The 25,002-nt window shown below is 43.2% G+C and overlaps 1 protein-coding gene across 7 annotated transcripts in view; it reads left to right on the top strand.

Annotated features, from left to right (window-relative positions):
• Positions 1-25,002, top strand: part of DLC1 (DLC1 Rho GTPase activating protein) — a 434,550-nt gene that overhangs the window by 398,028 nt on the left and 11,520 nt on the right. For 5 of the 7 annotated variants that reach the window (XM_055567228.1, XM_055567227.1, XM_055567229.1 and 2 more), the window contains 5 exons: positions 7,158-7,229; positions 12,648-12,729; positions 19,165-19,228; positions 20,786-22,194; positions 23,055-23,231. In XM_055567228.1, coding sequence (XP_055423203.1) covers positions 7,158-7,229; positions 12,648-12,729; positions 19,165-19,228; positions 20,786-22,194; positions 23,055-23,231 — 1,804 coding nt within the window. Of the gene's footprint in view, positions 1-7,157; positions 7,230-7,314; positions 12,618-12,647; positions 12,730-14,694; positions 18,681-19,164; positions 19,229-20,785; positions 22,195-23,054; positions 23,232-25,002 lie in introns of those variants that run through there. The other 2 variants (XM_055567232.1, XM_055567233.1) reach the window with 2 other exon arrangements.

The following is a 25,002-nucleotide window of genomic DNA, read 5'->3' as shown; positions in this document are numbered from 1 at the left end:
CACTTTACTAGAAGAAAATCACATTGCAGTTTATTTATTTATATGGTATTTATTGAGTAACTAGCATGTATCCCACACTGTTGGTGGGGCTTGGGATATATCAAAGAGTAAAACAGGCAAAGAAACTGGCCTTGGGCAAGTTTACAGAGGGCAGAGACAACGTAAACATAATAAATGTTTTGGGAGAAGAAAAGATAAAGCAGAAGAGGGAGCATGGGGTGGGTGAGAAGAGGCCTGTGAGGGTGGGTCAGTTAGCCCGGGGGCCGTGGGGTAACAGGATGGAGGAAGGCGCGAGGGCACGGGGGCCGCCGTCAGAAGTCTGGCTGTCATCCATGAAACAGGGACTCTTGGGGGCTGCCTGGACAGGGTCCCTTGGGACTTAAATACATGGATCTCAGAAGAGCCCTTTAGAAGTTACCTCATTCATAAGAGAATCAGCTGAGTATCCTCAATTGTGAATTACCTTTCCCTTTGGCTTCCTGCTTCAGGGCAGCGACCTGTGTCTTTGATTGTCCCTAAACACAGCAGGCAGCACAGACCCTGGATGTGCAATAATAAATATTGAGCTGAACAGGGAAGTGAAGGGTGATTCGCTGCACGTAAATGTGTGGCTGTGCTAGAATATATCTAAAGGTGGATTTGGGTCAGCTACTGGGAGGCCAGATGGCCCAGGAACTGAATTATATTGACTGGTCTTGCAGAAGCTTCCTCTCTGGTCTCTTTGAGAAGAGGCACAGCAGATGTTTAGAATTTTTTTTTAGGCACCTGAGGGTAGGAATGTTGCTAGTGGCTAGTCATAATCTTTGCTGTGATTAGATAACAGAAGAGTTTAATGAATATTAACGTATACATTGTGCTATCTGACTTAGCCCAACTAGAAATTCACTTTACATAGGTAATTCCCAGTAGCCAATCTTTTGGCAGCATGTGTGTGTGTGTGCTAAACATTTATTTTTATTAATTGCAAAGAGATAGGGGTTAAAGTCATAGTTCTCAGTCAAATGTCAATGGATTCTTAGCCTTCAAACAAATGTAAATGTGCTTCCAATGTGGAAATAGTAGTCTCTCGGGATAAATGAGTGAATTAAGAAGCTTCTAGTAGGTATACTCACTGTCCCAGGGAAGGAGAGGGAGAGAGGTTGATGGGGTGCAGAGGGAGAATTTATCTGCAGCAAGAGAGATAGGAGATGAAGAGCCTGTGCATCCTGGGACCCGCAAGGAGTTCAGGAAGACTGGAGTGGAGCTTGCATTTGGAGGCCTTCCATGAGCAGAATTGCTGGGCAGAGGGTGAGTTAAGATGGCTGTGGGTCTGCTGAGGAGTCATGTCTGAAAGGTAGTGGCAGTCATCTAGGAATTATGAGCAGAGGAGTGACATGACATGACATGACACAAATCATGTATTTCCTACAGACCAATCCAGGGCTCACCTGCCCTTTGGTCTGGGAGAGAGTTCATGAGGTTAGGGACGAGCAAGGGTTATCAGAGTTCTGTGGGAAAGATGCTAGGATACCTTGGGAAGAAAGAGTCTGGGATAAAGGAATATGAAGAAATGCTACCTGGTTCAGTGGTCCCCGATCCTGACTACCTTTACATTTACTTAGGAGCTTCTTTCAGAGAAGGCAATGGCACCCCCCTCCAGTACTCTTGCCTGGAAAATCCCATGGATGGAGGAGCCTGGCGGGCTGCAGTCCATGGGGTTGCTAAGAGTCGGACACTGAGCAACTTCACTTTCACTTTTCACTTTCATGCACTGGAGAAGGAAATGGCACCCCACTCCAGTGTTCTTGCCTGGAGAATCCCAGGGACAGGGGAACCTGGTGGGCTGCCGTTAATGGGGTCGCACAGAGTCGGACACGACTGAAGCGACTTAGCAGCAGGAGCTTCTTTAAAAAGATGTTGTCGTCGGGTCCTCTCTAGATGGAGAAAATGAGAAAGAACACTTGGGAGTCGTGGGTGGGGGCGGGTTAGAAGACTCCCCCAGGTGATGCCACCAGGATCCAGGCTCAGAGCCTCCGAGGTCAAGTGTCTGAGGCTGTGGTTTGCTCCTCTGCCCCCGAGAAACCCATCTGCCAGGGAAGGTGGGCCTGTTGGTGCCCAGCTGTATGGCAGTCCTGTAAAGTGGGTGCCCTGAATGGAGGCAGGAGAATTGATCCTTTGAAGTAATTCTTCCTTCCATTTGAAGGAATGTTTGTGACCGGGGTTAGGAATCTTGGTTTAGATCAGAAAGCAGCGCCTGCCTTCACACAGCCACGTGCTTCTCCGCGGCTGGTAAAGCATCCGCGTTTCTATGGATCTGTGCCAGCAAGTCTGCCCGCGTTGGGGAATCCACGGAATCCGGAACGTGCTTGAATTTTCTTACATTCCTCCCGATTCCTTAGAATTGTATTTAAGAGATGCATTCCGTGGAGCATTTGCCTTGAGGCCTGATTTTGGAAGCACAGGGCAAATCGCAAAGAAGCCAGGAAGCTCTATGAGGGTTTCCACCGTGAAGACAGAGCAGAGGGGAGGTGGAAGTACTCACATCCTGCTCAGACCCGACGATCATTGTTCAACCACTGAGATGGCGAGTTCCGCGGAACGATGACGGGGTTGGGGAATTTCTAACTTACTGTTGAGGGGTGAGGGGAAGCTAGGGTCACCCCATCATGCCAGGAAGTGTGCAGATACGGCCTCATGGTTCCCAGTGAGACACCAAAGGTTCTCCCGAACCTCATTCATCTAACACAAGTCATTACTAAAGCTGGTTCCAGTAAAAATTTCCGATTTCCTCCTTCACACGTTTGTCTGTTGTTGGCTTAGAGAAAACCCAGTTCTAAATGTGTCATTGTATTTCCACTGCATTTTCAGTTTCTGATGGCACTTTTGCCTGGTGGGGAATTAAAAAAAAAAAATTGTCCAGAGAGCCGGTTCAGTTCAGTTCAGTTAGGTTCAGTCACTCAGTCGTGTCCAACTCTTTGCCACCCCATGAATCGCAGCACGCCAGGCCTCCCTGTACATCACCATCTCCCGGAGTTCACTCAGACTCATGTCCATCGAGTCAGTGATGCCATCCAACCATCTCATCGTTTGTCGTCCCCTTCTCCTCCTGCCGCCAATCCCTCCCAGCATCAGAGTCTTTCCCAAGGAGTCAGCTCTTCGCATGACAGTAGTAATGCAGCATTCACATGGTTTGGCTTAATATTGTTAACGTTGTTCATTGATACTTTTTTTTTTTCCAGGGAAATTGGGGTTGCTTATTTCTGCAAGTCTTTGCTCTCTGTCACACTATGGCAATGGCAAGAAGTGGTTGTTTCTCCACTTGTTCCCTCATCTTCATATCTTAGGGATATTCCCAACTCACCTGTTAGGATCAATATGAGGAGTCAGAGAATTCATACACCTTTTAAGGGCTTAAACTGGGCCATTTACACAGTGAGTGCTCAATAAAAGTTAACCATTGATGGAATTGTTGGGAGGCATCTGGGAAGACTGCCTATAGGAGGTGACACTTGGCTGAGGCCTTGAAGGATGAGTAAAATTTGATAATGAGAAAATGGGAGAGTATTTTCCGCCAGGGATGTGTTGGGGGGTGAAGAAGGACCATGTTTACTTTGGCTGGGGTATGGAGCAGGTACAGCGAGCTGAACAGTTCCATGCCACGTGGAGAACCTTAAAAACCCCGGGGAGATGTCTAGACTTGTTTTCTAAGCAGTGGAGCAGGAGCTCCAGGGAAGTTTGTGCAGGAGACACAAGATCAAAAATGTAATGGAGGAAGTTTGATGAGGCAAGGTTGGTGGCAGGAGTCTCAGGAAAGAGAACAGGAGACCTGGAGTTTCAGTTAGGGTAAGGGTGGAAGTCGTGGCCTGGATCAGGAGGGAACTAGAAAGGGTAAATCCCTACCTGACCTGGTAGGAGACATGGGTTCTTTTCTATTAAATAAAATGGATCTTAGATTGTTACCATTTTCTCTTGGTAACTACAAAGGGGTGAGAGTGAAGTCAGTAACTATCCCATTTATTAAAAAGTCAATGACAGCTTTTTACAGTTTTTCTAATTCTGATTTCTATAGAAGCAACAGGTTCTCATTTATTATGCATCCTAAACTTTCATGAGTGGACACTGTTAAATGTAAACTAAACAGAGGCGTGTCTGTTTCCCATGGTTTGATATCTAAAAGAAAGACATTCTCATCTATATTAGGGAAAGGAAAAGGCAGGTAAAGTTACTGATCTCTGTAGTTCTTGAAAGTGCTGCCTTTTAGCCATTGTAAGCCTTCCATTAAATTATCTGCACAAGATGCAAATCTTGGCTTAGTCACATCGTTTCTTTCTAACCAACTGCCCCCAAGAAGAGTGGCTATGTGAACAGATTTTTAGATCAATTTTTGGTCATTTGGGGGCATTTCTTTTTCTTAGTGGTGGGAAATGAATAAGAATGACAAGACATCAGTAGGCATTTACGTATTCCTGAAGTGGCTTTACAGATAAATGGTGACTGCAGCCATGAAATTAAAAGGCGCTTACTCCTTGGAAGAAAAGTTATGACCAACCTAGATAGCATATTCAAAAGCAGAGACATTACTTTGCCAACAAAGGTTCGTCTAGTCAAGGCTATGGTTTTTCCTGTGGTCATGTATGGATATGAGAGTTGGACTGTGAAGAAGGCTGAGCGCCAAAGAATTGATGCTTTTGAACTGTGGTGTTGGAGAAGACTCTTGAGAGTCCCTTGGACTGCAAGGAGATCCAATCAGTCCATTCTGAAGGAGATCAGCCCTTGGAAGGAATGATGCTAAAGCTGAAACTCCAGTACTTTGGCCACCTCATGCGAAGAGTTGACTCATTGGAAAAGACTCTGATGCTGGGAGGGATTGGGGGCAGGAGGAGAAGAGGACGACAGAGGATGAGATGGCTGGATGGCATCACTGACTCGATGGACAGGGAGGCCTGGCGTGCTGCGATAAATGGGGTCGCAAAGAGTCGGACACGACTGAGCAACTGATCTGATCTGATCTGATCTGAAGTGGCTTTAAATGAATAGGCTCAGACAGTAAAGTATCTGTCTGCAATGCAGGAGACCTGGGTTCAGTCCCTGGGTTGGGAAGATTCCCTGGAGGAGGGATGGCAACCCACCCCAGTATTCTTGCCTGCAGAATCCCCATGGACAGAGGAGCCTGGTAGGCTACAGTCCATAGGGTCACAAAGAGTCTGACACGACTAAGCGACCAAGCACAGCACATATGTGAAAACACTTTGTGATTTGTTAGGTATTATATAAATAAACTTAAACATTCTTTTAAAAAAATAATGCCATACATCTTTCATGCCTCTTGACATGAAGCCATTTTAATAAGAAATCAGGAACATGTTCTAAATAAGTGGTTATGCTGGCTGGAGAATTGTGTCCAGTTAAGGCTTGTGTGTGTGCTCTGATCTGATAGCATGTCTGAATATAGTCCAGAAAAAGTAGGTGTTGAGAGTTTCTGGCTATTCACCACTTATTAAGTAAAATAGGTAGAAAGCAAATACTTTTTAACAATCTATTGTTTGATGTCTAACAATCTGTTGAATGGAAATAACCTCTAGAGAGTAGAAGAAGCAAGATATTTAAAATATTTGTAAAAAACAAACGTTTAGTTTCTTTTCTCTCCATATCTATCTTTGTGCCATGGCCATGGGGGTAGAGAAGAAAGTAGTTTCCACATCTCTTAAAATGTTGAACTTTTATATGTTTTTCCAGCAATACAGTTTTCTGGGAAATGTTTATTTTATGATTCTATTTAAAGATTCTTTAATTCCTTACTGAATGAGGCATGGATATAAATACAAGAAAAACTGTTAAGTGCAGATAATTCTCATTGAACAATTTGATATATTGTTTGATTCAGTATAGAGATTGAAATTCTTCAATGTTGATAGAGTGACACATTCCAGCCACTCTGTCCTTCAAAACCCCAAGTTCAGTCCTGAATCTTGTGTTTTATGATGCTACTTTCATCGCCACTCTGAAAAGATTCATCAGAGTAATAAACCTTGCCCTGTCTTTTATTGCTTCTCTGCGGCCATAAGTGGTTTTGTTTGGGTATTAACTAACTTGTCAAAAGATAGTAGCAGGCTTTTTTCTTTGGCATGTTCATTCAGTAAGGCCATCCTTACTTGTTTTAACGAATTTGAGTGTTCTCAATTCTCTTTTCTCTAAAGACCCAAAGAACTCATGAAATAATAAGTTAAAACCTATTACTCTAAAACAATAAAGTTACTGCACAAAAGTGAGATATGTATTACAGTGAGACATATATATATTTCTCTCTGATGGATTATCCACCTCCTATCTGGCTCAGAGGAGAAAAGTGTGATGAACATTTGAATGTGGAGTAAATTAAGCAATACTGAGACATTTACAAATGAGTGAATAGCCTTACACGCTAAGTACTCTGCGGATCTGAGGAAGGTGGGAAGAAGGGTTGAAAGAATATTTTTTGTGCAAACTGAGGAACTAATGACTGTGCCCCAAACTCCTCTATTCGTCAGTTCTAATGGGGTCGTAAGCAGGGCTTGAGTGAATTTGAGCACCACGTCAGTTGCTCTTGGCCGTACTGTCTGGCCGTACTGTCTATAAGATGTTAACCGTGGGGTGCCAGAAGCTGTTTCGGGCATTTCAGCCTGCCATGACTGTGGGGTTCATCAGCTTAGTGCCCTCCAGCGCCTCTCTGCTGCCTGATAGACCCAAAGAGGCACCTTCACAGCACACAAGCCTCTGCACGCATCCCATCGGGTCAAGCCAGTTCCCTTCCAAGGTCTCAGATGTACTTGGTGGCCTTCTATCGATATGAAAAGTAAACCAAGTTAAGCCACCCAGACCTAAAATCAATTATTTAATCCTCTTTCAACTTTCTCATGATGCCCTGTTTTTGTAATTATTTGTAACCAGAACACAGAAGCAGCACAGAGGGACTTACTGCGGAGACTCCATTTTTGTTTCTTAAAGGAAAGATGGATAATTATATGTATCTTTTAAAGTTTGAAAGCTGCAAAAAATTTAAACCATTTGATTAAGTGGATTTTGTTTTTTGCTTATCCCTTCTCAACAGAGAATTATATAACTAAACCAGAGTTTATTAAGGAAGAAGAAGCAGAGTTACACATAGCTAACATGTTTGTCTGTCGTCTCTTCTCTTCTAGAAATCGAAGCCAAAGAAGCTTGTGATTGGCTCCGAGCCGCAGGATTCCCCCAGTATGCCCAGCTTTATGAAGGTAAGCTGGAAGCGCCATTCTTTTTTTTTTTTTTTTTTTCATTTATTTACTTTTGACTACACCAGGTCTTCATTGCTGTTCACAGGCTGTCTCTAGTTGCAACCAGCGGGAGCCACTTCCTAGCTGTGGAGCGCAGGCGTCTCACTGTGGTGGCTTCTCTTGTTGCAGAGCACGGGCTCTAGAGCACAGGCTCAACGGCTGTGGCGCACGGGCTCAGCTGCTCAGCCACACGTGGGATCTTCCTGGACCAGGAATCAAACCCGTGTCCCCTGCGTTGGCAGGTGGATTCCAAACTCCTGGACCACCAAAGAAGTCCCATGCCATTCTTTTATAATGGCCATAAGCATATCCTTGGTATACGATTATTATTGATCTGTGACTTATTTTCAGATATTTTATTATTGACTTGAATATTTCATGAAGGAAAAAATATAGCAAGCACCTAAAACCACCGCCACCGGACCTTGATAGTAGGAGACCTACCAGTCTCCTGTCACTCTGCCGCTTCCTGGCCGGAGTAACCATCATGTAATAACACACACACACACACACACACATACCGGCTGCTGCTACTGCTGTTGCTTTAGTCATGTGCGACCCCATAGACGGCAGCCCACCAGGCTCCCCCATCCCTGGGATTCTCCCTCCAGGCAAGAACACTGGAGTGGGTTGCCATTTACTTCTCCAGTGCATGAAAGTGAAAAGTGAAAGTGAAGTCGCTCAGTCGTGTCCGACTCTTAGCAACCCCATGGACTGCAGCCCACCAGGCTCCCCTGTCCCTGGGATTCTCCAGGCAAGAGTACTGGAGTGGGGTGCCACTGCCTTCTCCGACACACATACCTAGGAGTAGCATTACTGGGTAGTTGAAAAGATGTACGTGCAACTTTGTAATGGAAGTTTTTGAAAAGTCCCTGTACTGATTCCACCTCTCCCTGTAATATAAAAAGATCCTGTCTCTGCACATGCTCTCAACCCTTGACATTGCCAGACTTTAATTTTTGCCATTCAAATGGATATAAAATGATATCTTACAGATTTTGACTGCCATTTTTCTAGCTCTTGATGATAAGACACATTTATTCATGTCATCTGGCCATATGTGTTTGATCTTCTGTGAAATATCTGTTGCCCTTTTTTCCCTTGAGTTGATTGTACTTTTCTTGATGATTTATAAGAGCTCTTTATTCTAAACACTAAGGCTTTGTTGTTCATGCATCATAGATATATTTCCCTACTTTGTCATTAGACTTTTCACTTTTCCTTAGATTGTCATTTGATCACTATTATTTCTCCTAGGTTATTCAGTTTTTAATTAAGAAAAAAGTGGACCCTTTAAAAAAAAAAAATCAAGATCTGGGCTGCCTTTTAGTGGCTTCCCTGGTAGCTCAAACAGTAAAGAATCTGCTTTGCAATGCAGGAGATCCAGGTTCGATCCCTGGGTCAGGAAGATCCCCTGGAGAAGGGCATGGCAGCCCACTCCAGTGTTCTGGCCTGGAGAATCCCATGGACAGAGGAGCCTGGCAGGCTACAGTCCATGGGATCGCAAGGAGTCAGATACGACTGAGCGACTAGCACTTTCACTTTCAGGCTGGCTTTTTGCTGGTTCTTCATGTCTTCCTCAGCACCCTGAGCATCACTTGGATGCTGAAACAGGGTGCTGAGCACCTTGAGTCTCCCTCATGTCTTTGGCTGCCTGGGGTGGGCAGAGTGTGCTCTGTATAACGCAGGGGAAAGAGGTTGTTCATTCAAACTGGAGGCTTATTGTTCTTATTGCCAAGTGTCTCTCCTTCATCTGTCCTGCCATCTATCCATCCAACCATCCATTCAGCTAATCAACAAGCCAGTATTAATTCTGCACCATCAGGGGTGTCCACCACTTGGGTAGATGTTGCAGATTTTGTAGAAATAAAACAGTTCATACCTCAAAGAACACCATTAAGAGGTTGCCAGATATCTCAAAAACAAACATAATTTTAGTTGATTTACACTGAAAGAATACATCTTTTTCACCACTTAAGAGGAAGGAGATGCTGTGAGACAGGCATTGTGTGACAGAACTGCTGAAAGAGCCAGGTTAAATGATGTCATTTCAGTCTTTTCACCAGGGATGTTCAACTCTTCTCACAATAAATAGTGATTTTAAGATGTTTCTTTTGCTCTCCCATCCTTCTAGGATGATTATAAGCAGGCTGCTTCCTGTAGCAATGGCAGTGAGCTTCCTCTTGTATCTACTGGTCACCAGCATTCTTCTTTAATAAATGAACAAAATGCCATGATGCTGGGAAAGACTGAGGATAGGAGGAGAAGCGGGCAACAGGGTGAGATGGTTGGATGGCATCACTGACTCAAGGGACATGAGTCTGAGCAAACTCCAGGAGATAGTGAAGGACAGGGAAGTCTGATGTGCTACAGTCCATGGGGGGACAGAGTCAGACACAGTTTAGCAACTGAAGAACAACAGATGCTAAGAGTGGATACAGTTTGTCAGCTTGGAGGTGTTCCCATGATAAACAGGCTGCATTTTTGGCTCCACTGGCTGTTAGTTGCAGCTTATGGGATGTAGTTTCCCCACCAGGAACTGAACTGGGCCGCCTGCATTGGGAACATGAAGTCTCAGGCTGTGGACCACCAGGGGAGTCCCCTTGCAGCAGGTTGCACTGAAGAGGGAAATGGAGGGAGTAGGGATGCTCCCCAGAAGCAAACTGGGGAGAAACCACAGAGATCATTTTATATCCCTAGCTCATTCAGCTAATCTAACTCATTACTTCATTAATAATGCCTGTTCTTCCTCTTTGTAGCCCAGACTGAATGTATGATATTTCCCCATGAAGATGGGTTTAAAATTATTTTATAATTAGACTATGTAGAATATCTTACTGTTCCTCCATTTCACAGAATATCTCCAATTCCTTTTTCTTCTTCCTTCCTTTCTTTCTCTCTTTTAAGGTGTTTGGTTAGCCCGCGTATGTATTATGTGGAGTTGCTTACTGTTCCTGTAGGAGAATTTTGGACCTGGTACCATTTACAGCACCTATGTCTCTCAGTAGGGCTTTGGCGGGGGTGGGGGTGGGGCGGCCCAGCGTTCTATTGGATTTTCAGTTCACAGCTCTACTGGAGATGTGGAAAGATAATTGCATTTGCAGTGGCAGGAACATGCTTGTCCTTTTGTTCTCCTGTTTAGAAATTAAATTTCCTTCAATTATGTCAATTTTTAGTGTTGATTTGCTGCCAAGCAGCCCTTTCTTGTGATGTGTATCTTTGCTGAGATCCCCTTCCGGTCTCTGCTTACATCTTTCCAAATCCTAAGAGACAGACAGTTTGGGGGTCCCTTGACGTTTATAAGTCTTTTGAAGCCTAAGTCTACTTTTGAGGTTGTACTAGACATTGTTCTAAGCATTTGTAATTTCTCTCCTTTGTCCTGCCCCTATATGCGGGGTAGGTATACACACACCACATACCACCACACTCATTCCTGATTCCTAGCTTTATTTTGGTCATTGACAATATATACATCCTGCACTTAAACCCAAGCTGGAAGTTTAAATCCTAACCTGAAGAACTCTGAGAACTACTGAACAACAACAACAAAAAGTAATTATTTCACAAGTCCCTACTTTTCCTAGAATTTCTCTTTTAAACAGAATTTTAAAGTTAATTTGGGTCAGGAAAGTAATCTAAAATATAGCTCTGGGCACACTGAGTTCGGAATTGCTAAAATAACAAAGTTGCTGTCTCAGATGCACTCAACAGGCATGCTAATTTTATGATTTACATGTAGTAAGTATACAAGCATATTCTCTAATATAAGCTCTGTCCTTTAATACTTAGAGTGCATGGTGTCTGTTCAAAGTGAAATACAGTTGCCAGAAGCTTCAAACAGCTTATAATCTGCTTTGCTTCTATTTACTAATAGTTTACATTCACTAGAAGTCTTCTCTCATTGCTACTATAGGGGTGCCACTAATCATTTCCCTAATCATTTGGTCTAGAAGGTAATGAAGAGAGATAAATCCTCCAATACTGAATTTTATAAATTTCTTCATGACTCTTTAGGCTCTAGCTATTTCATCGGTCTGTCTATCTTACCATTCAGAGAACAGGATCACTAACTTTAGCCTTCAGAAAAAAGAATGGACCACAACACTCATTATGTTAGTTTTCAACATTGGAACAAAAAAAAAGGTATTTATAAGTATAATCTCTGGAAAATTGATGACTGAAAATAAGGAGCTTGATGCCATCCTCTAAAACCAATGATCATAAGGTAGAAGCCATAAAAACATAACGAACCATCATTTGCTCCCATGTCAACCCCAGAACTAGAATACTATTAGTTACTTGTGTCTCCAAAACTACCAACAGCCATGTCAGTTTCCCCCTGCAGCATTAGCCATTCTGGAGGCCAAAGGGATCTTTAGGCTCTGTGTATTCTGGTGTCCTGCAGAGCTCTATTCCTGACCCACAGAGTTGCATAGAAGGAGTCTTCCTCACGGTTTTTTACAAGCTTTTTACTAGGAAGGCCCGTTATTTACCTTAACAGCTTGGAACACCAAAGAGGGATAACTTGCTCTTATCTAGTGGCAGTTCCAGAGCCCTGTCGTTTTCCACGGAAGCACTGCTGGTCTTCTTCCTCCCTACTCTTCCTGTGTGTTTATCAACGAGGGACAGAAAAGGGAATTCTTCCATTGAGTTGACTCTTCCCCCTTTCTGCTTTTCGATTTTGATATAACAACGTATTCTTGGAGTAGTGAACTCTTCTATAGATAAAAGGATTTGGGATTCTGTCCTTCTACACCAGCTTTAGAGCTGGCCTTTTGTTTCAGGGGGATTTATATAAACCCCTGGAAAGCCATATGGAAGTGCTTGTATTTGTTTAAAAATAGCACATCCTGAATTCTCTTCAGCTTTTGATGTCATGCAAATGGTTGGATTCCATTGACAACCACCATTGTTCTCTAGATCTTTCCTTGGCCTGGTTTTCTGTGACCTCTTCCCTGATCAAATGTGAGCAAAGACACACATGGTGGGGGGAGGGAGGAAGCAGCCACATTAGAAGGGAGCATCCTTCTGGTATTCATTCTGGCTTAAATTATTATTTATATAGCAGGTCTGTTGACTGCTGATTTGTTTAAAGGTGAAACAGTGTTTTGAACCACTTATCTCTGACAACAGATACTTGAGTCTGCAGACCACTTGATATCCAAGCTCCTTTAGGACACAGAAGATATTGTCTTAAACTGCTTTACATTCCCATAGCACTCGGTAGGGAAGGAGGTAACCTGCACACAGTAAGTATTCAAGAAATTATCTTGTTTTTGACAATTTTGTGTTTTTTTTTTCTCTCTCTCTGCTAAACTGGGCTAGATTGGCAAGAGTCTGAATGCTCAGTAAGTATATTTGTTTTTATTTTTCTTACAGATCTTCTGTTCCCCATTGATATTTCCTCAGTCAAGAGAGAGCATGATTTTTTGGACAGAGATGCTATTGAGGCTTTATGCAGGTAAATTGAAATGTTTCAAGTGTTTTCTTTCTCTTTTCTTCCTTTTTAAGAGCATAGTATTTATCACTGGGATGAGTTTGCTCTTGTTCTAGTTAGGTCAGGTGTCTTTTTCTTTTTGGCCACACAGTATGCACAGTCTCAGTTCCCCAGCCAGAGAGCGAGCCCGTGCCCCTTGCAGCGGAAGCACGAAGTCTTAACCACCGGACGGCCAGGGAAGTCCCTATTTATGTCCGGTTTTTGAATAGTATTTGTATATAGAGATTTACTTCTTCATGAATCATAGGCCTTTTAATTAAAATTAGCAACTTCCTATTATTTAGTATTGCCATTAAGATAGCACTGTCCCAGGGCATACTTAGTACCATTCCATATTTGACACCATGTGCTTCCTGAAACAGGTAATGTTCAGGTGGTTTGAAAACCTGGAACAGGGTTTTTTTTTTAAGGCAGTGTAGTTGACTGCTCAGCCCCACCCAGGTACCCTCAAAGAGTCAAAGCTGCTTTTGAATGGAAGTAACACGTTTAGAGGAATCAGCGGACGTGGGGGACGGGGAGACTACGCCAAACTAGAGGCAGGAGGACCGTGGCTTAAATTCCAGGAAAGCATCTCTGAACCTCTTGAGCTTCCCCACTTACACATTCATAACAATAGGATTAAGTACGACTGTAAAATAACTCAGCACAGCCTTTCACAGAAAGTAGACAGGCAGCAAATGAGCACTGATGGGAAATGTGAGAAAAACTGTCAGAAAGCCTTGTTCGTGGTGCTGGTGGATTTTCACACTGAGCAACTCGCGGGCTTTAACGAAGTGGAAGTGATAAAATACGCCGCAGACGATGACAGGACGCTGATAATCCTCTCCAGCTCTTCAGGACATATTATTCGTTTTTAAGCTAATCATCCTTGTAATTTTTCTCAAAACCTGTAAGCCATCAAAGGTGAATTCTGGGGATACAAAGATCATACACAGACTAGCTCACTTGTTTATTTGATTGTAAAATTAGTTTTCTTTTAATTTCGGTATTACTTTTAACACGGAAAAGCATCATTGAGGTGGAATGGCACCCAGGATGTATTTCCCTTTTACAGGCAAAGAAAGCAGTTGTAGCTCTGTGAAAATACTGTTTTCTGCCTTTCTTATGTCATCCATTAGTTTTTGAAGCACCTAACTTAAGGAGGAGTTTTAGGGAAAGACAAATATGGTATTTACAATGGAATATGGAATAGACTAGAATAGACTAGTTCTCCTGGCTTCAGAAAGAAAAAAAAAGGCCACATTAACCACAGAAACACTGTCACTTTTCAAATCCAATTGAATGACTGCTTAGAAAAGCCCAGGGTATGTAGACACTTTCTGAAAGGAACCTGATTCCAAGGCCCCCACCCCCACCCCGCAGAGTGTATAATATCATAGCTATGTCATCTGTAATGAAAAAATGTCCCCGACGCAGTTTAGGAGGGAAGGAGACCACATCTGGAATATAAATGACTCCAGACATTTCTGAAATGTTTGAATGCTTAGCTGTGGGACAGAATAAATTTCTTCTCAATTCATCACTGGTGATAACACATAGAAATGAGGTCACTCCTAAGATGTGTCCTAGGAGACATACTCATTGCGTCAGATCATCCATCTCACACATTTCAAGCTACTTAGTGAGTGTGCCCTGTAAACAGCAGCAATGGCTTAGGAATTTCTGGGTCATAAAAATATCATGGCAGCATCACAGCTCAAGGGGTCATGATTAGATTCTTGTTTTGTTGTTTTTTTTTAATATCAGTTTGAAATGTAGTTACCCTGTCTGGGTCTAAGGACATCCTCCGTACTTTGTGGCTTACATTGGCTCTCTGCACCATCAGAGAGTCTGCCTCTCTTTGAAGGGAATAAATCTGTAGTTTTAGATCTTTGATGAAAAGAAAAGCCCAAAAACGACTAGACCTTGCTCTCTCTTTGGATTCCACAGGTGTATTCTGACTGGTCTTCGGTTTCTCTTGCTGTTATTGTTGTTCAGTCAGCCACTCGTGTCCAGCTCTTTGTGACCCCATGGACTGCAGTCCATTGGATCCATTTCTCTTATGTGTATAATAATATCTCATAGGTTAAGTATAAGAAGAAAATGCAATGATGGATGTCAAGTGCTTTAAAAATTACCAGGCCTAAAACCGACACCCAGATTTGAGTATGTGGAGAAAGGCTTGGGGTAGGATTCAGAATTCACAGGAATAGTCATCAAGTTGATTGTAATGAAAACGCAAGGTCTCTTGTCCACACTTTCACATAAACAGACTTCTTATGGCAAATGATTTTCCTTGGAGAGGGCTAAACGAATGTTCTGAAGAAGAAGGAAGTGGCAAGCATCTTCCTTGGAAATGCCCTCCAGATCCTGGGATGTCATCAGAGTAGTTGGGGACACTTGCTTTTACTGATGATGACATTCATCTCATTTGCTAGACTGGCCTCTTCTATGTACTCTCTCAGCCCACAAAATTCAAAGGGCCAGCAGATCCTGAATCTATAGTGTTGTTTTAAACTTTGCTTTGTGATCTGTTAAGTTTTTTTCTAGACAGACTCTTTCATAGACTTCCATCTTTTTGCCTTGTTGAAACAGTTTGAGCAGTTGATTTTAAATACATATGGTAATGTAGTTAACAGAAACTCAGCTAAAAGTTTTACTTTAATAAAATATTATTAAATATTTAACAGTTTTTACTTTAAAACTTCTTTAGGTTTGTTTTAAATGAAATACTTCTTACATGGTTTCTCTTTCCTGCCACCACTCCCCCCAACACACACACATACACACAGATCAAATGCTCCCATTTACATACTAGTACACACTCCCATGTTCTGCTTAAAGGTTATTATAAACATTCATGTACTTACAACTTGTGCAGATCTTAAAGCTCCTTTTTGTCAATAATCTAGTAGGCGCTGACCTCTTAACATAATTTACCAAGAGCAGAAAACTTGTAGGCAGTGTGTTCTTGAGAATGATAATGATACTGTCTTAATATAAAGTTTTATAAAGTTTTGTAATGACCAAAAGTTGTGTAATTATGCAACTACTAGATTGTTTGGGTTTGCATTGCTCACCAGCATTCTTAACACACGCACTTGTAAGGAGTAAACATACTTGTTTCCTTGGAGAGATTGGCTTTTGTCCCAGTCGCACTAGCTTTGCTGTTATGATCCAACCCCGATGATAAGGCCAAGATTCTGAGAGCATCACATTCAGTATTAATACTAGAGGAGTGACTCAACTTGTCTTGAAGCATATGCAGATGATAATGCAAACTGTGACCTCTTAGAATACCTTTCTGAAATCTTCTCTCTATAACTTCATATATCCCACATTGCTGTTTTCCTGTGAGGTTACAACTGACTCCTATGAATACACCAAAGAATTACTTAAATAAAGTGATAATCATCTAATGACAAATCGTATAATGACAGTAGCATCTTCAGTCTGAACTTTATTATAAAACCGCCCTTGAAGAGCCTACGCTCTGTGAAGCACCCAGCCACTTAGTACATTTCAGCTATGTTACTATTTTGGTCCTATTAAAATAAAAGCAATTGCAGTAATTCCAAGAAAATATCTTTAAGGCCTGGAAGAATTTTTATTTGTCAGGTCTATGTGGGAAATTGTTCCTTTTTTCTTTTTTTTTTATATTTTAAATAGTATATTTCCTAGGAAACTCAACATTATGCTTTTAGTGCCAAATAATAACAGTATCTTGGAAATACATTTCTTTGAACCTTTTATTTCACCTTCAGCATCTCAAAGTAGAATAAAACTGGTAAGCTATTCATGGATGTTCTTGACACCTGGCTAGTATTTATTCTTTGGGGGGGGGGGGGGTATATTCTTAGAGAGAGATGGGGAAACAATGTTTTTGGGTTTTGTTTTTTTTGTTTTGTTTTGTTTTTTGATGTTTTATTCTCTTTTTTAAAAAATTGCTTATTTATTTTAATTGGAGGATAATTACTTTAAATATTGTGATGGTTTCTGCCATATATCAGGTCATATCTGCCATATATCTGCCATATATCAGGTTCCTTTTTCCTTTCTCACTTCTCTTCTGCTTTCCCTGTTTCCACTTTGAGGACGTGAGGCCCAGGACCACGCCTGCCATGGTTTTATCAGGGTGCTTGCAGCTCCGCCAGCAAAGCTCTTGAACCTCTGATGGCTCACTCCGTGCTCCCTCCCCCTCTGAGCAGAGTGCAAGTTGCCCAGCAGATAAGACTGACACATTCCTGAGGAGCTGAGCCAGCAGGGACCCTGGAGGCCAGAAAGGACCCCCGGGCTTCCGGACAGACAGTGTGAGATACCAGTGTTCTGCCACTCACTGGAGGAGTCATACTTAGGGTAGAAGCTGCTCCCATATATTATCATGATTAACATTTATTTTAGAAAGGAACACGGAAGAGACTGCTTCTCAGGGCCAGAGTCACCGTGTTTTAGTCCTGTATCCTTGGACCAGGTTTGTGTCCACTCCAAGCCTCATTTCCTCATCTGTACATTGAAAATAAATAGTAGTATCTCTCTCAAGACGAAATAATACACGTGAGGCTCCAGGCACAATGCCTGGCCCAGAGTGCATCCCCAACTGCTACTTCATGTCAGTACCCTCCCTAAATTGGTAACATCCCACTTTGGAGGTGCCTAGGGGACACGTGAATTCCGTAAAAACTTCAGGAATAACTCCTGGGCTTCAGTTTTGAAGCGCCATTAGCTTGGTGCTACCTAGAGAAAAAGATAACGCTGACCTTTGCAAAAATGACCTTCTTTTCTGTTTGACTCAAATCTGCAGCTTGTGAAGTGAGTCCCTCCCCCACCCCCACAGGGATCCATGCCTAGTAAACTTGATTATAAACACCACTCGACCATTAAAGCCCTAATGAAGTCAAGTGGGTATTTGATTTCAGGTTTGATTAATGAAACCCAGACCTAAGACTGTAACCATCCTGGATTCTTTACATCTTAAAACATTTGAGAACTAAAACACTGTGGATACAAGTCATTGAAGTAATGGATGCCCCTTTGAAAGGGACTTTATGTCTACTCGTTTTAATGTCTGTGGACTTTTTTTTTTTTAAGTTATTTGCTTTCTTTCCATTCCCATTATCAGAGAGAATTTTCCTGAGCATAGGTGCTCTGTTTAGGATTATCTTTGTTTATCCTATAAGCAGGCTACCACATAATCTATGAAATCAAAGGCAGTCTTATCACCAGGCAAAAATACTTTCTACCCTCCTTTATCCAAGTTATTAGACAAGCTGCAAGAACAGGATCAGAATGATAGAGCCTTGAAGAGGGCTCAGAATCAGTTTGAACTTGCGTGCATTAATTGCTCTTGTCCTGTGAAATAGGAAGAACTGCAGTCTTAATTGATGGTGGACGGCAGCTATGTTAAGGATCCATTTGAAGACAACTAAGTGATGGTCATCTGGAAGATGTTAGGAAGATTTGGGGCCTGAAAATCTGTCATTCACAGTTTTACATGCCATTTATTCCTGCATCTGTAAAGGGTTTCTTTCTTTGAGCTATTTCATTATTTCCCAGTGAGGTGGAGTTTTGCTTGAAGTACTTCATTTTCAATGAAGCTAAATTACTTTCCTAATTTTAAGTTATTACTCTTTGGCAGGAATTTTTTTAAAAAAGGCATTCAGAGTAAAAAATTTGACTCCTGTTCCAAAGAAGAATCTGATTCAAGCTCTCATTTTTTGAATTTTTAAAGATGTTGACCTTTGAAGTATACAGTTTTTAAAATTAATCATTTGCACTGTTGCTACGACTATACCAATGCATTTTCCTGTCCTATACAAGAAGCTGAAAAAAAGAATTAGGTAGTAAAGAGAGTTCAAATCTCCTTTCTATACAGAGCTCACTAAATTTTTTTAAGACTACCTATCATTTGTTTATCATTTGTCAGAGATAACTAAAAATAGCTTTATTTTTGTATTTGAATTTTGATTTGAGATAGAATACATTACAACAGCAAACACTTTATTCACCAACATCTCAGCTTGGTTACTTGTTCATGTTCCTATTTCTGTGAAAGGAGACATCACTGGCTTTTACTTCTTGGCACTGGGTGGAAACACTTAATGGCTCAACTTAGGGGCTATTGGAAGAATACATGTCTTCAAATGAGGGTTGTTTGTTCTGTGAAGAATAAGAGGCACTTTACAGAACCACTGCAGTGTGCCATTTCACTGTAAAATAATAATATTAAAAGTAAATGAAAAAAACTTGTGAAAAATATAAGTATTTTTAAACTTCACTTTTTAAAGAAGTTTTGAATACTCTTCTCAATTGTAGATATTAATGGATTTAAAGAAACTCAAACATGTCAACTGTTTGGAAAAAATATTTATCCACCCATCCATGGTTTCCTGTCTTTGCTAATGTTATTTCTTTGCTCTGTAGGCGTCTAAATACTTTAAACAAATGTGCGGTGATGAAGCTGGAAATCAGTCCTCATCGGAAAAGAGTGAGTATATAAAATGTATCATAGGGTAGGAGCAAAGGAGAAGATGAAAAACTGGATTATGTGTTCTGTGATAGATTTTGTTTCACAAATTCTTACTTCCTTGTTCTAAAAATACCTACATTTTAAATGTTATAATCCAGACAGGTTTACCAAAAACTGTGTAGCCTTATGTAGTTGAAAGCAATAGCTACAGCTAGCCAATAACCTGTATCTCACCTGCTATTTTTGATCTGAACAGATTTTCTGTGATTTCACCTCATTAACTCAATGCCTACAACATATTAAAGGGATGAGGCTTAAGGAATTCCGGTGCATTTTGCATTGCCTCCCTGCAGAAACAGCAATTGAAGTTCTTGGGAACTCTGTCTTCCCATGTTAAGAGTATCTGTGTTTTGAAGCTGTAGAGATGGCAGGGAAGGCTGGCTGGTGGGATATGGAAGACTAGAGCTTTGAAGGGAGAAAAGGAATTAGAGGAGAAAGAGGGAGGACTGGAAATCCCACACATTCTAGTGAAATGCCGGCACGTAACTGATTCGGATGGTATTTTCTCCTGTGTTTGAAATGTGAGGACATCTTATGAGATCTTAGGAGAAGAGGTGGGTGTAGTGGTGGGAGTGAATACCACAAATTAGAGTAAACAGAAGTGAGTTTGGTCAAAGAACAGATTTTTCATTGTCAGAGTACCGATTTTAATTATCTAACCTACGCCAAGTTGCCTTCTTGGGGGAGTCAAACCTTTTAAACAAATCCCACCGCACACTGTGAGGAGCTGTGGAGAGGAGCCTGCAGGTCAGCGTTCAGTGCTCTCCACTCACTGTCCCGGGGGGCCCTGCTCACGGGAGACACTCCCATGCATCACACTGAACTTGATGTCCCATCAAGGGGCTCGGATGCAATAGTCTGTCACAGTGTAACCCTGGGTCCCGTCCATAAGTCGGGCATCACCAGCAGAGATGTTCTGTTGGGCGTGCGCATGTTACATGCCTGCAGAACCGGGTATTTGTGTAACCTTATTGAATGGCCTGGAGCATGCCGAGCTTGAAACGTCATAGGACTCTTGTGGCATTAACTCTGGTTCCCATGTTGGTGGGGGAGGAATGAAAAGCAACAGGGAAGAGGCTGAGAGATGAGAGTGTTCGAGAACCACCATTTTACTTGCAAAACGGAATATAAACACATACTGTCAACAGACAGCAAAACTGGAGGCAGACCAGAGGGAGTCATACCCATTGCTGATTCCAGTTCAAAATATTTTACATGCCTGGAATTTTCACAGATCTCAGAGGTTTCCTCTGTGAGCGATTTAAGAGCACCCTATAGATCCCAGAGTTTCCATAAAATAACTCTTCTTTAGCTTGAAACACTTGCTCAGGCTTTTTCCTGTGAAATGCTTACATTCATCTTGGCTATTTTAAAAAATAATAATAAAGCTGTAAGGGTGGGTATTGACACGAATGGCATTATGGTCAGTCTCCTGGCCCCTGGGCCTCGGGGCACACCCTGCCCCGTGCTGCCTGCCAGTTTCAGGGGACGAATGGTTCCCTTCTGTCTTTGCAGAGCGAAGATTCCGACGAGGACGAGCCTTGTGCAATAAGTGGCAAATGGACTTTCCAGAGGGACAGCAAGAGGTGGTCCCGACTTGAAGAGTTCGACGTTTTTTCTCCAAAGCAGGACCCCATCCCTGGGTCCCCAGACGCTGTCCACCTGAAGAACGCCCCGAGCCATGAAAACATGCAGACGGACCTCAGTGATCGCCAGGAGGTGGCTTCTGTCCACAGCACCGGCAGCCTCACCACCCACGCGCCCCCGCGCGGGGAGGCGGCCCCAGCCCGGACTAACTCCGTCCTCAGCGTCTGCTCCTCCGGCACCTTTGTAGGCAACGATGACTCCTTCTGCAGCCTGCCCTCTCCCAAGGAACTGTCCAGCTTCAGCTTCAGCATGAAGGGCCACGAGAAGACTGCCAAGTCGAAGACGCACAGCCTGCTGAAGCGCATGGAGAGCTTAAAGCTCAAGGGCTCCCACCACAGCAAGCACAAGGCGCCTTCCAAGCTGGGTCTGATCATCAGCGGGCCCATCCTGCAGGAGGGAGTGGACGAGGAGAAACTGAAGCAGCTGAACTGCGTGGAGATCTCCGCCCTTAACGGCAACCACATCAACGTCCCCATGGTACGGAAGAGGAGCATATCCAGCTCCACGCAGACCAGCAGCAGCAGCAGCCAGTCTGAGACCAGCAGCAACGTGAGCACGCCCAGTCCCGTCACCAGGACCCGGAGCCTCAGCGCCTGCAATAAGCGGGGAGGCATGTACTTGGAGGGCTTCGATCCCTTCAATCAGTCCACCTTCAACAACGTCATGGAGCAGAACTGTAAAAACCGGGAGAGCTACCCAGAGGACACAGTGTTCTACATCCCGGAAGATCACAAGCCCGGCACCTTCCCGAAAGCCCTTTCCAATGGCAGTTTCTCTCCCTCAGGGAATAACAGCTCTGTGAACTGGAGGACCGGGAGCTTCCACGGCCCCGGCCACATCAGCCTGAGGAGAGAAAACAGCAGCCCCAAGGAACTTAAGAGACGTAACTCCTCGAGCTCTGTGAGCAGCCGCCTGAGTATCTACGACAACGTGCCAGGCTCCATCCTCTATTCCAGCTCAGGTGACCTGGCCGATCTGGAGAACGAGGACATCTTCCCTGAGCTGGACGACATCCTCTACCATGTGAAGGGGATGCAAAGGATAGTCAACCAGTGGTCAGAGAAGTTTTCCGATGAGGGAGACTCCGACTCGGCCTTGGACTCAGTCTCACCATGCCCGTCCTCTCCCAAGCAGATACACCTGGATGTGGACAATGACCGAGCCACCCCCAGTGACCTGGACAGCACAGGCAACTCACTGAATGAGCCTGAGGAGCCCTCTGACATCCCGGAAAGGAGGGATTCTGGGGTCGGGGCCTCCCTGACCAGGTCCAACAGGTAAAGAGTTTTTCTTACCTGGTGGGGGTGAGGGGCGGGTGATCAGAAAGGGGCTGCTTCTGCTTGCTGTGTAGGGAACATGGGATTGAACCATTTATAGCCATAAAATTCCTAAGGAAAGTGCTAGATGGGAAAATCCTATCATCCTAAACAATTAATGAACATTGTTCACTGGGTACCAGAATTTCAGTTTGGGAAGAAGTCAGTTCTTTGAATGGATAGCGGGGTTGATTGATTGTATAACATATTGTTGTCGTCGTTGCTTAGTCACTTCAGTCATGTCCAATTCTTTGTGACCCCATGGATTGTAGCCCGCAAGGCTCCTCCTTCCATGGGATTTCCCAGACAATACTGGAGTGGGTTGCCATTTCCTCCAGGGGATCTTCCCGACCACAGGGATTGAAGCCACGTCTCCTGCTTGGCAGGCGGATTCTTTACCACTGAGCCACCAGGGAACTCCAACACCGTGGATGTATTTAATGCTTCATGTACTTGACTGAGTGAAAGTCACTCAGTCGTGTCTGACTCTTTGCGACCCCATGGACTATACAGCCCATGGAATTCTCCAGGCCAGAATACTGGAGTGGGTAGTCTTTCCCTTCTCCAGGGGATCTTCCCAATGCAGGGATCGAACCCAGGTCTCCCACCTTGCAGGCGGATTCTTTACCAGCTGAGCCACAAGGGAACTTAACTGTATACTAAAAGTGGTTAAAGGAGTAAATTTTAAATAAAAACAGACTGGACTGGAAATTGAATCTTCTCAGTTCCTAAGATTAGAGGCCAGTGAGTGACCCACTGCTGACTGTGTGTCAACCCATTAAAAAGCTTTCATACTAACATTCCTCCCCCTTCTCTCGCAGGCACAGACTGAGATGGCACAGCTTCCAGAGCTCTCATCGGCCGAGCCTAAACTCCGTGTCACTGCAGATTAACTGCCAGTCAGTGGCCCAGATGAACCTGCTGCAGAAGTACTCCCTCTTGAAGTTAACCGCCCTGCTGGAGAAATACACGCCTTCTAATAAGCATGGCTTTAGCTGGTAAGGGTTTAAACTGCCCAGTGAACCATATTTGAAAACATTTTCAGCCAGCGCTGTCCCAGCACTGAGGGTGTAACAGGTGGATCCTATATCTTTAGTTCATCGTCCTGACGCTGGAAGTGTCTGCATTCTTGAGTCCATGCGCAATACTGCTTAAGCTGGCATAGCTTTAGAGAATTTCCATCAGGGTTGGTTGAGTTTTCAGCGCTAGGCGTGATAAACTGCCAGTCAATAGGGTGAGACTTCTTTACTCTTCCACCACATTGTCCAGGCTCTTCCTTCCCAGTTGTAGGAATAGCCCACCACAGGCAAATACGTGTGCAGAATCAGATCATATTTTGGAAGGAAGGGAAGAAAATTTTAGATCATAGGATGTTATGAGAGCAACTTTGAAATGCTTGATGTATAGCGCTTGGCTTTGTAACCCTCTTCATGCACATTTTTTAGAAATCATTTTTGATTGATATAGGTATCTGCAATATCACAAAAACCTACCTGGGCTAAAGAGTTTAGGTTATGTTTTTACCAACAAAGATTCTTGAGCAGTGAATAATAAAGGAATTTACCACTCTAATATATTATAAACAAAAATAATGTACAAAAATAAAATGTATTGAACTGTCCACACTTTTGAAAGCACGGCCTTCGGTGTGTATACTGTGAGACGTAGACTGCTGGGCTGAATAGGTCATGGACAGGAGCCATTATGTGCATATTTTTTTCTACCGAGTGCAAAGCAGATAAATGTCTCTACATTGACATCCCAGCACATTTTGCAGTATCAGCTGGGTATCCTTCAGTCTTTTCACTAATCTTAAGTGTTCATTATCCACTTGCACAATTCTAGTTCTTTATAAAATGGAGACTTGGTCCATTTCATGAGTAGCACTTGGTAGCAAAACCAGAATCAGCGCAGCAACGTAACTTCTCTCCCCAGCTCCTCCCCTCCTTGGGACTCGTAGTGAGGTTAACTTCAGCATCAAAGCATCTCCTGTTCAAAGGCTGTTATTATGTGAGCCCTGCTAAATACAGAAGTTGTTTGTTCTGAATGACAGAAATAAGTATTGACTGGTTTATCCCCCACATGCTTCAGATTCTCAGTGGAGATCGTAATGTGTTCCTTGTACATTCCGCCGCTGGGCTTTTCTCCCCCGACAAAGCGAGTATTATGCATACTTACAGCCATGATCCATATACTTCACTGTATGGAAATACGGATTTGGCCCTGCGCTTCAGTTTTACCTTTCCCCGAGCTATAAACAGTAACACATGGTGGCTGTGGGTTTAGCACTCTAAAGTCAAGGCAGTCTGCCTTCCGTAGTGTTCCTCTGTGCTTCAAGCCAGAGTTTCCCTGCTGGCTATTTAAAACTGCATATTTCACATTCTCAGTTCTGAGTGGCCCACCACCCCCCCTCACCACCAAACCCTCAAGAATCTGAAAGTCCAGAATATTTCTTGAGTTCTGGTCAGTTTTTTCCAGTGAGTCAAAACCAAACGTTAAAGCCTCATACTGTGGGATCCACGGAATAAGGAGAAATTCTACACAAAGTTCTTTTCCTGTTCAGCTTTGCCCTTTCTTGTCCCATTCAGAGAGGTCATTTGTAGAGCTGGAATTTCTGCTTGACAGCATTAAGTACATGACAGCGGTTTCCTGCTGTTGCACACACTGCTCAGGCTGGACCCAGTGTCAGAACTCCAGGGAGCCTGGGGTGGGCTCACAAAACCCTCATTGTTCTCCTCTGTCTTCCTTTAGAAAGCTAAAGATGTTGTG

The sequence above is a fragment of the Bubalus kerabau genome, chromosome 2 (assembly GCF_029407905.1).
Source record: "Bubalus kerabau isolate K-KA32 ecotype Philippines breed swamp buffalo chromosome 2, PCC_UOA_SB_1v2, whole genome shotgun sequence".
In the NCBI taxonomy this organism is placed as follows: domain Eukaryota; kingdom Metazoa; phylum Chordata; class Mammalia; order Artiodactyla; family Bovidae; genus Bubalus; species Bubalus kerabau.
This window is presented reverse-complemented; position numbering and strand designations above follow the sequence as displayed.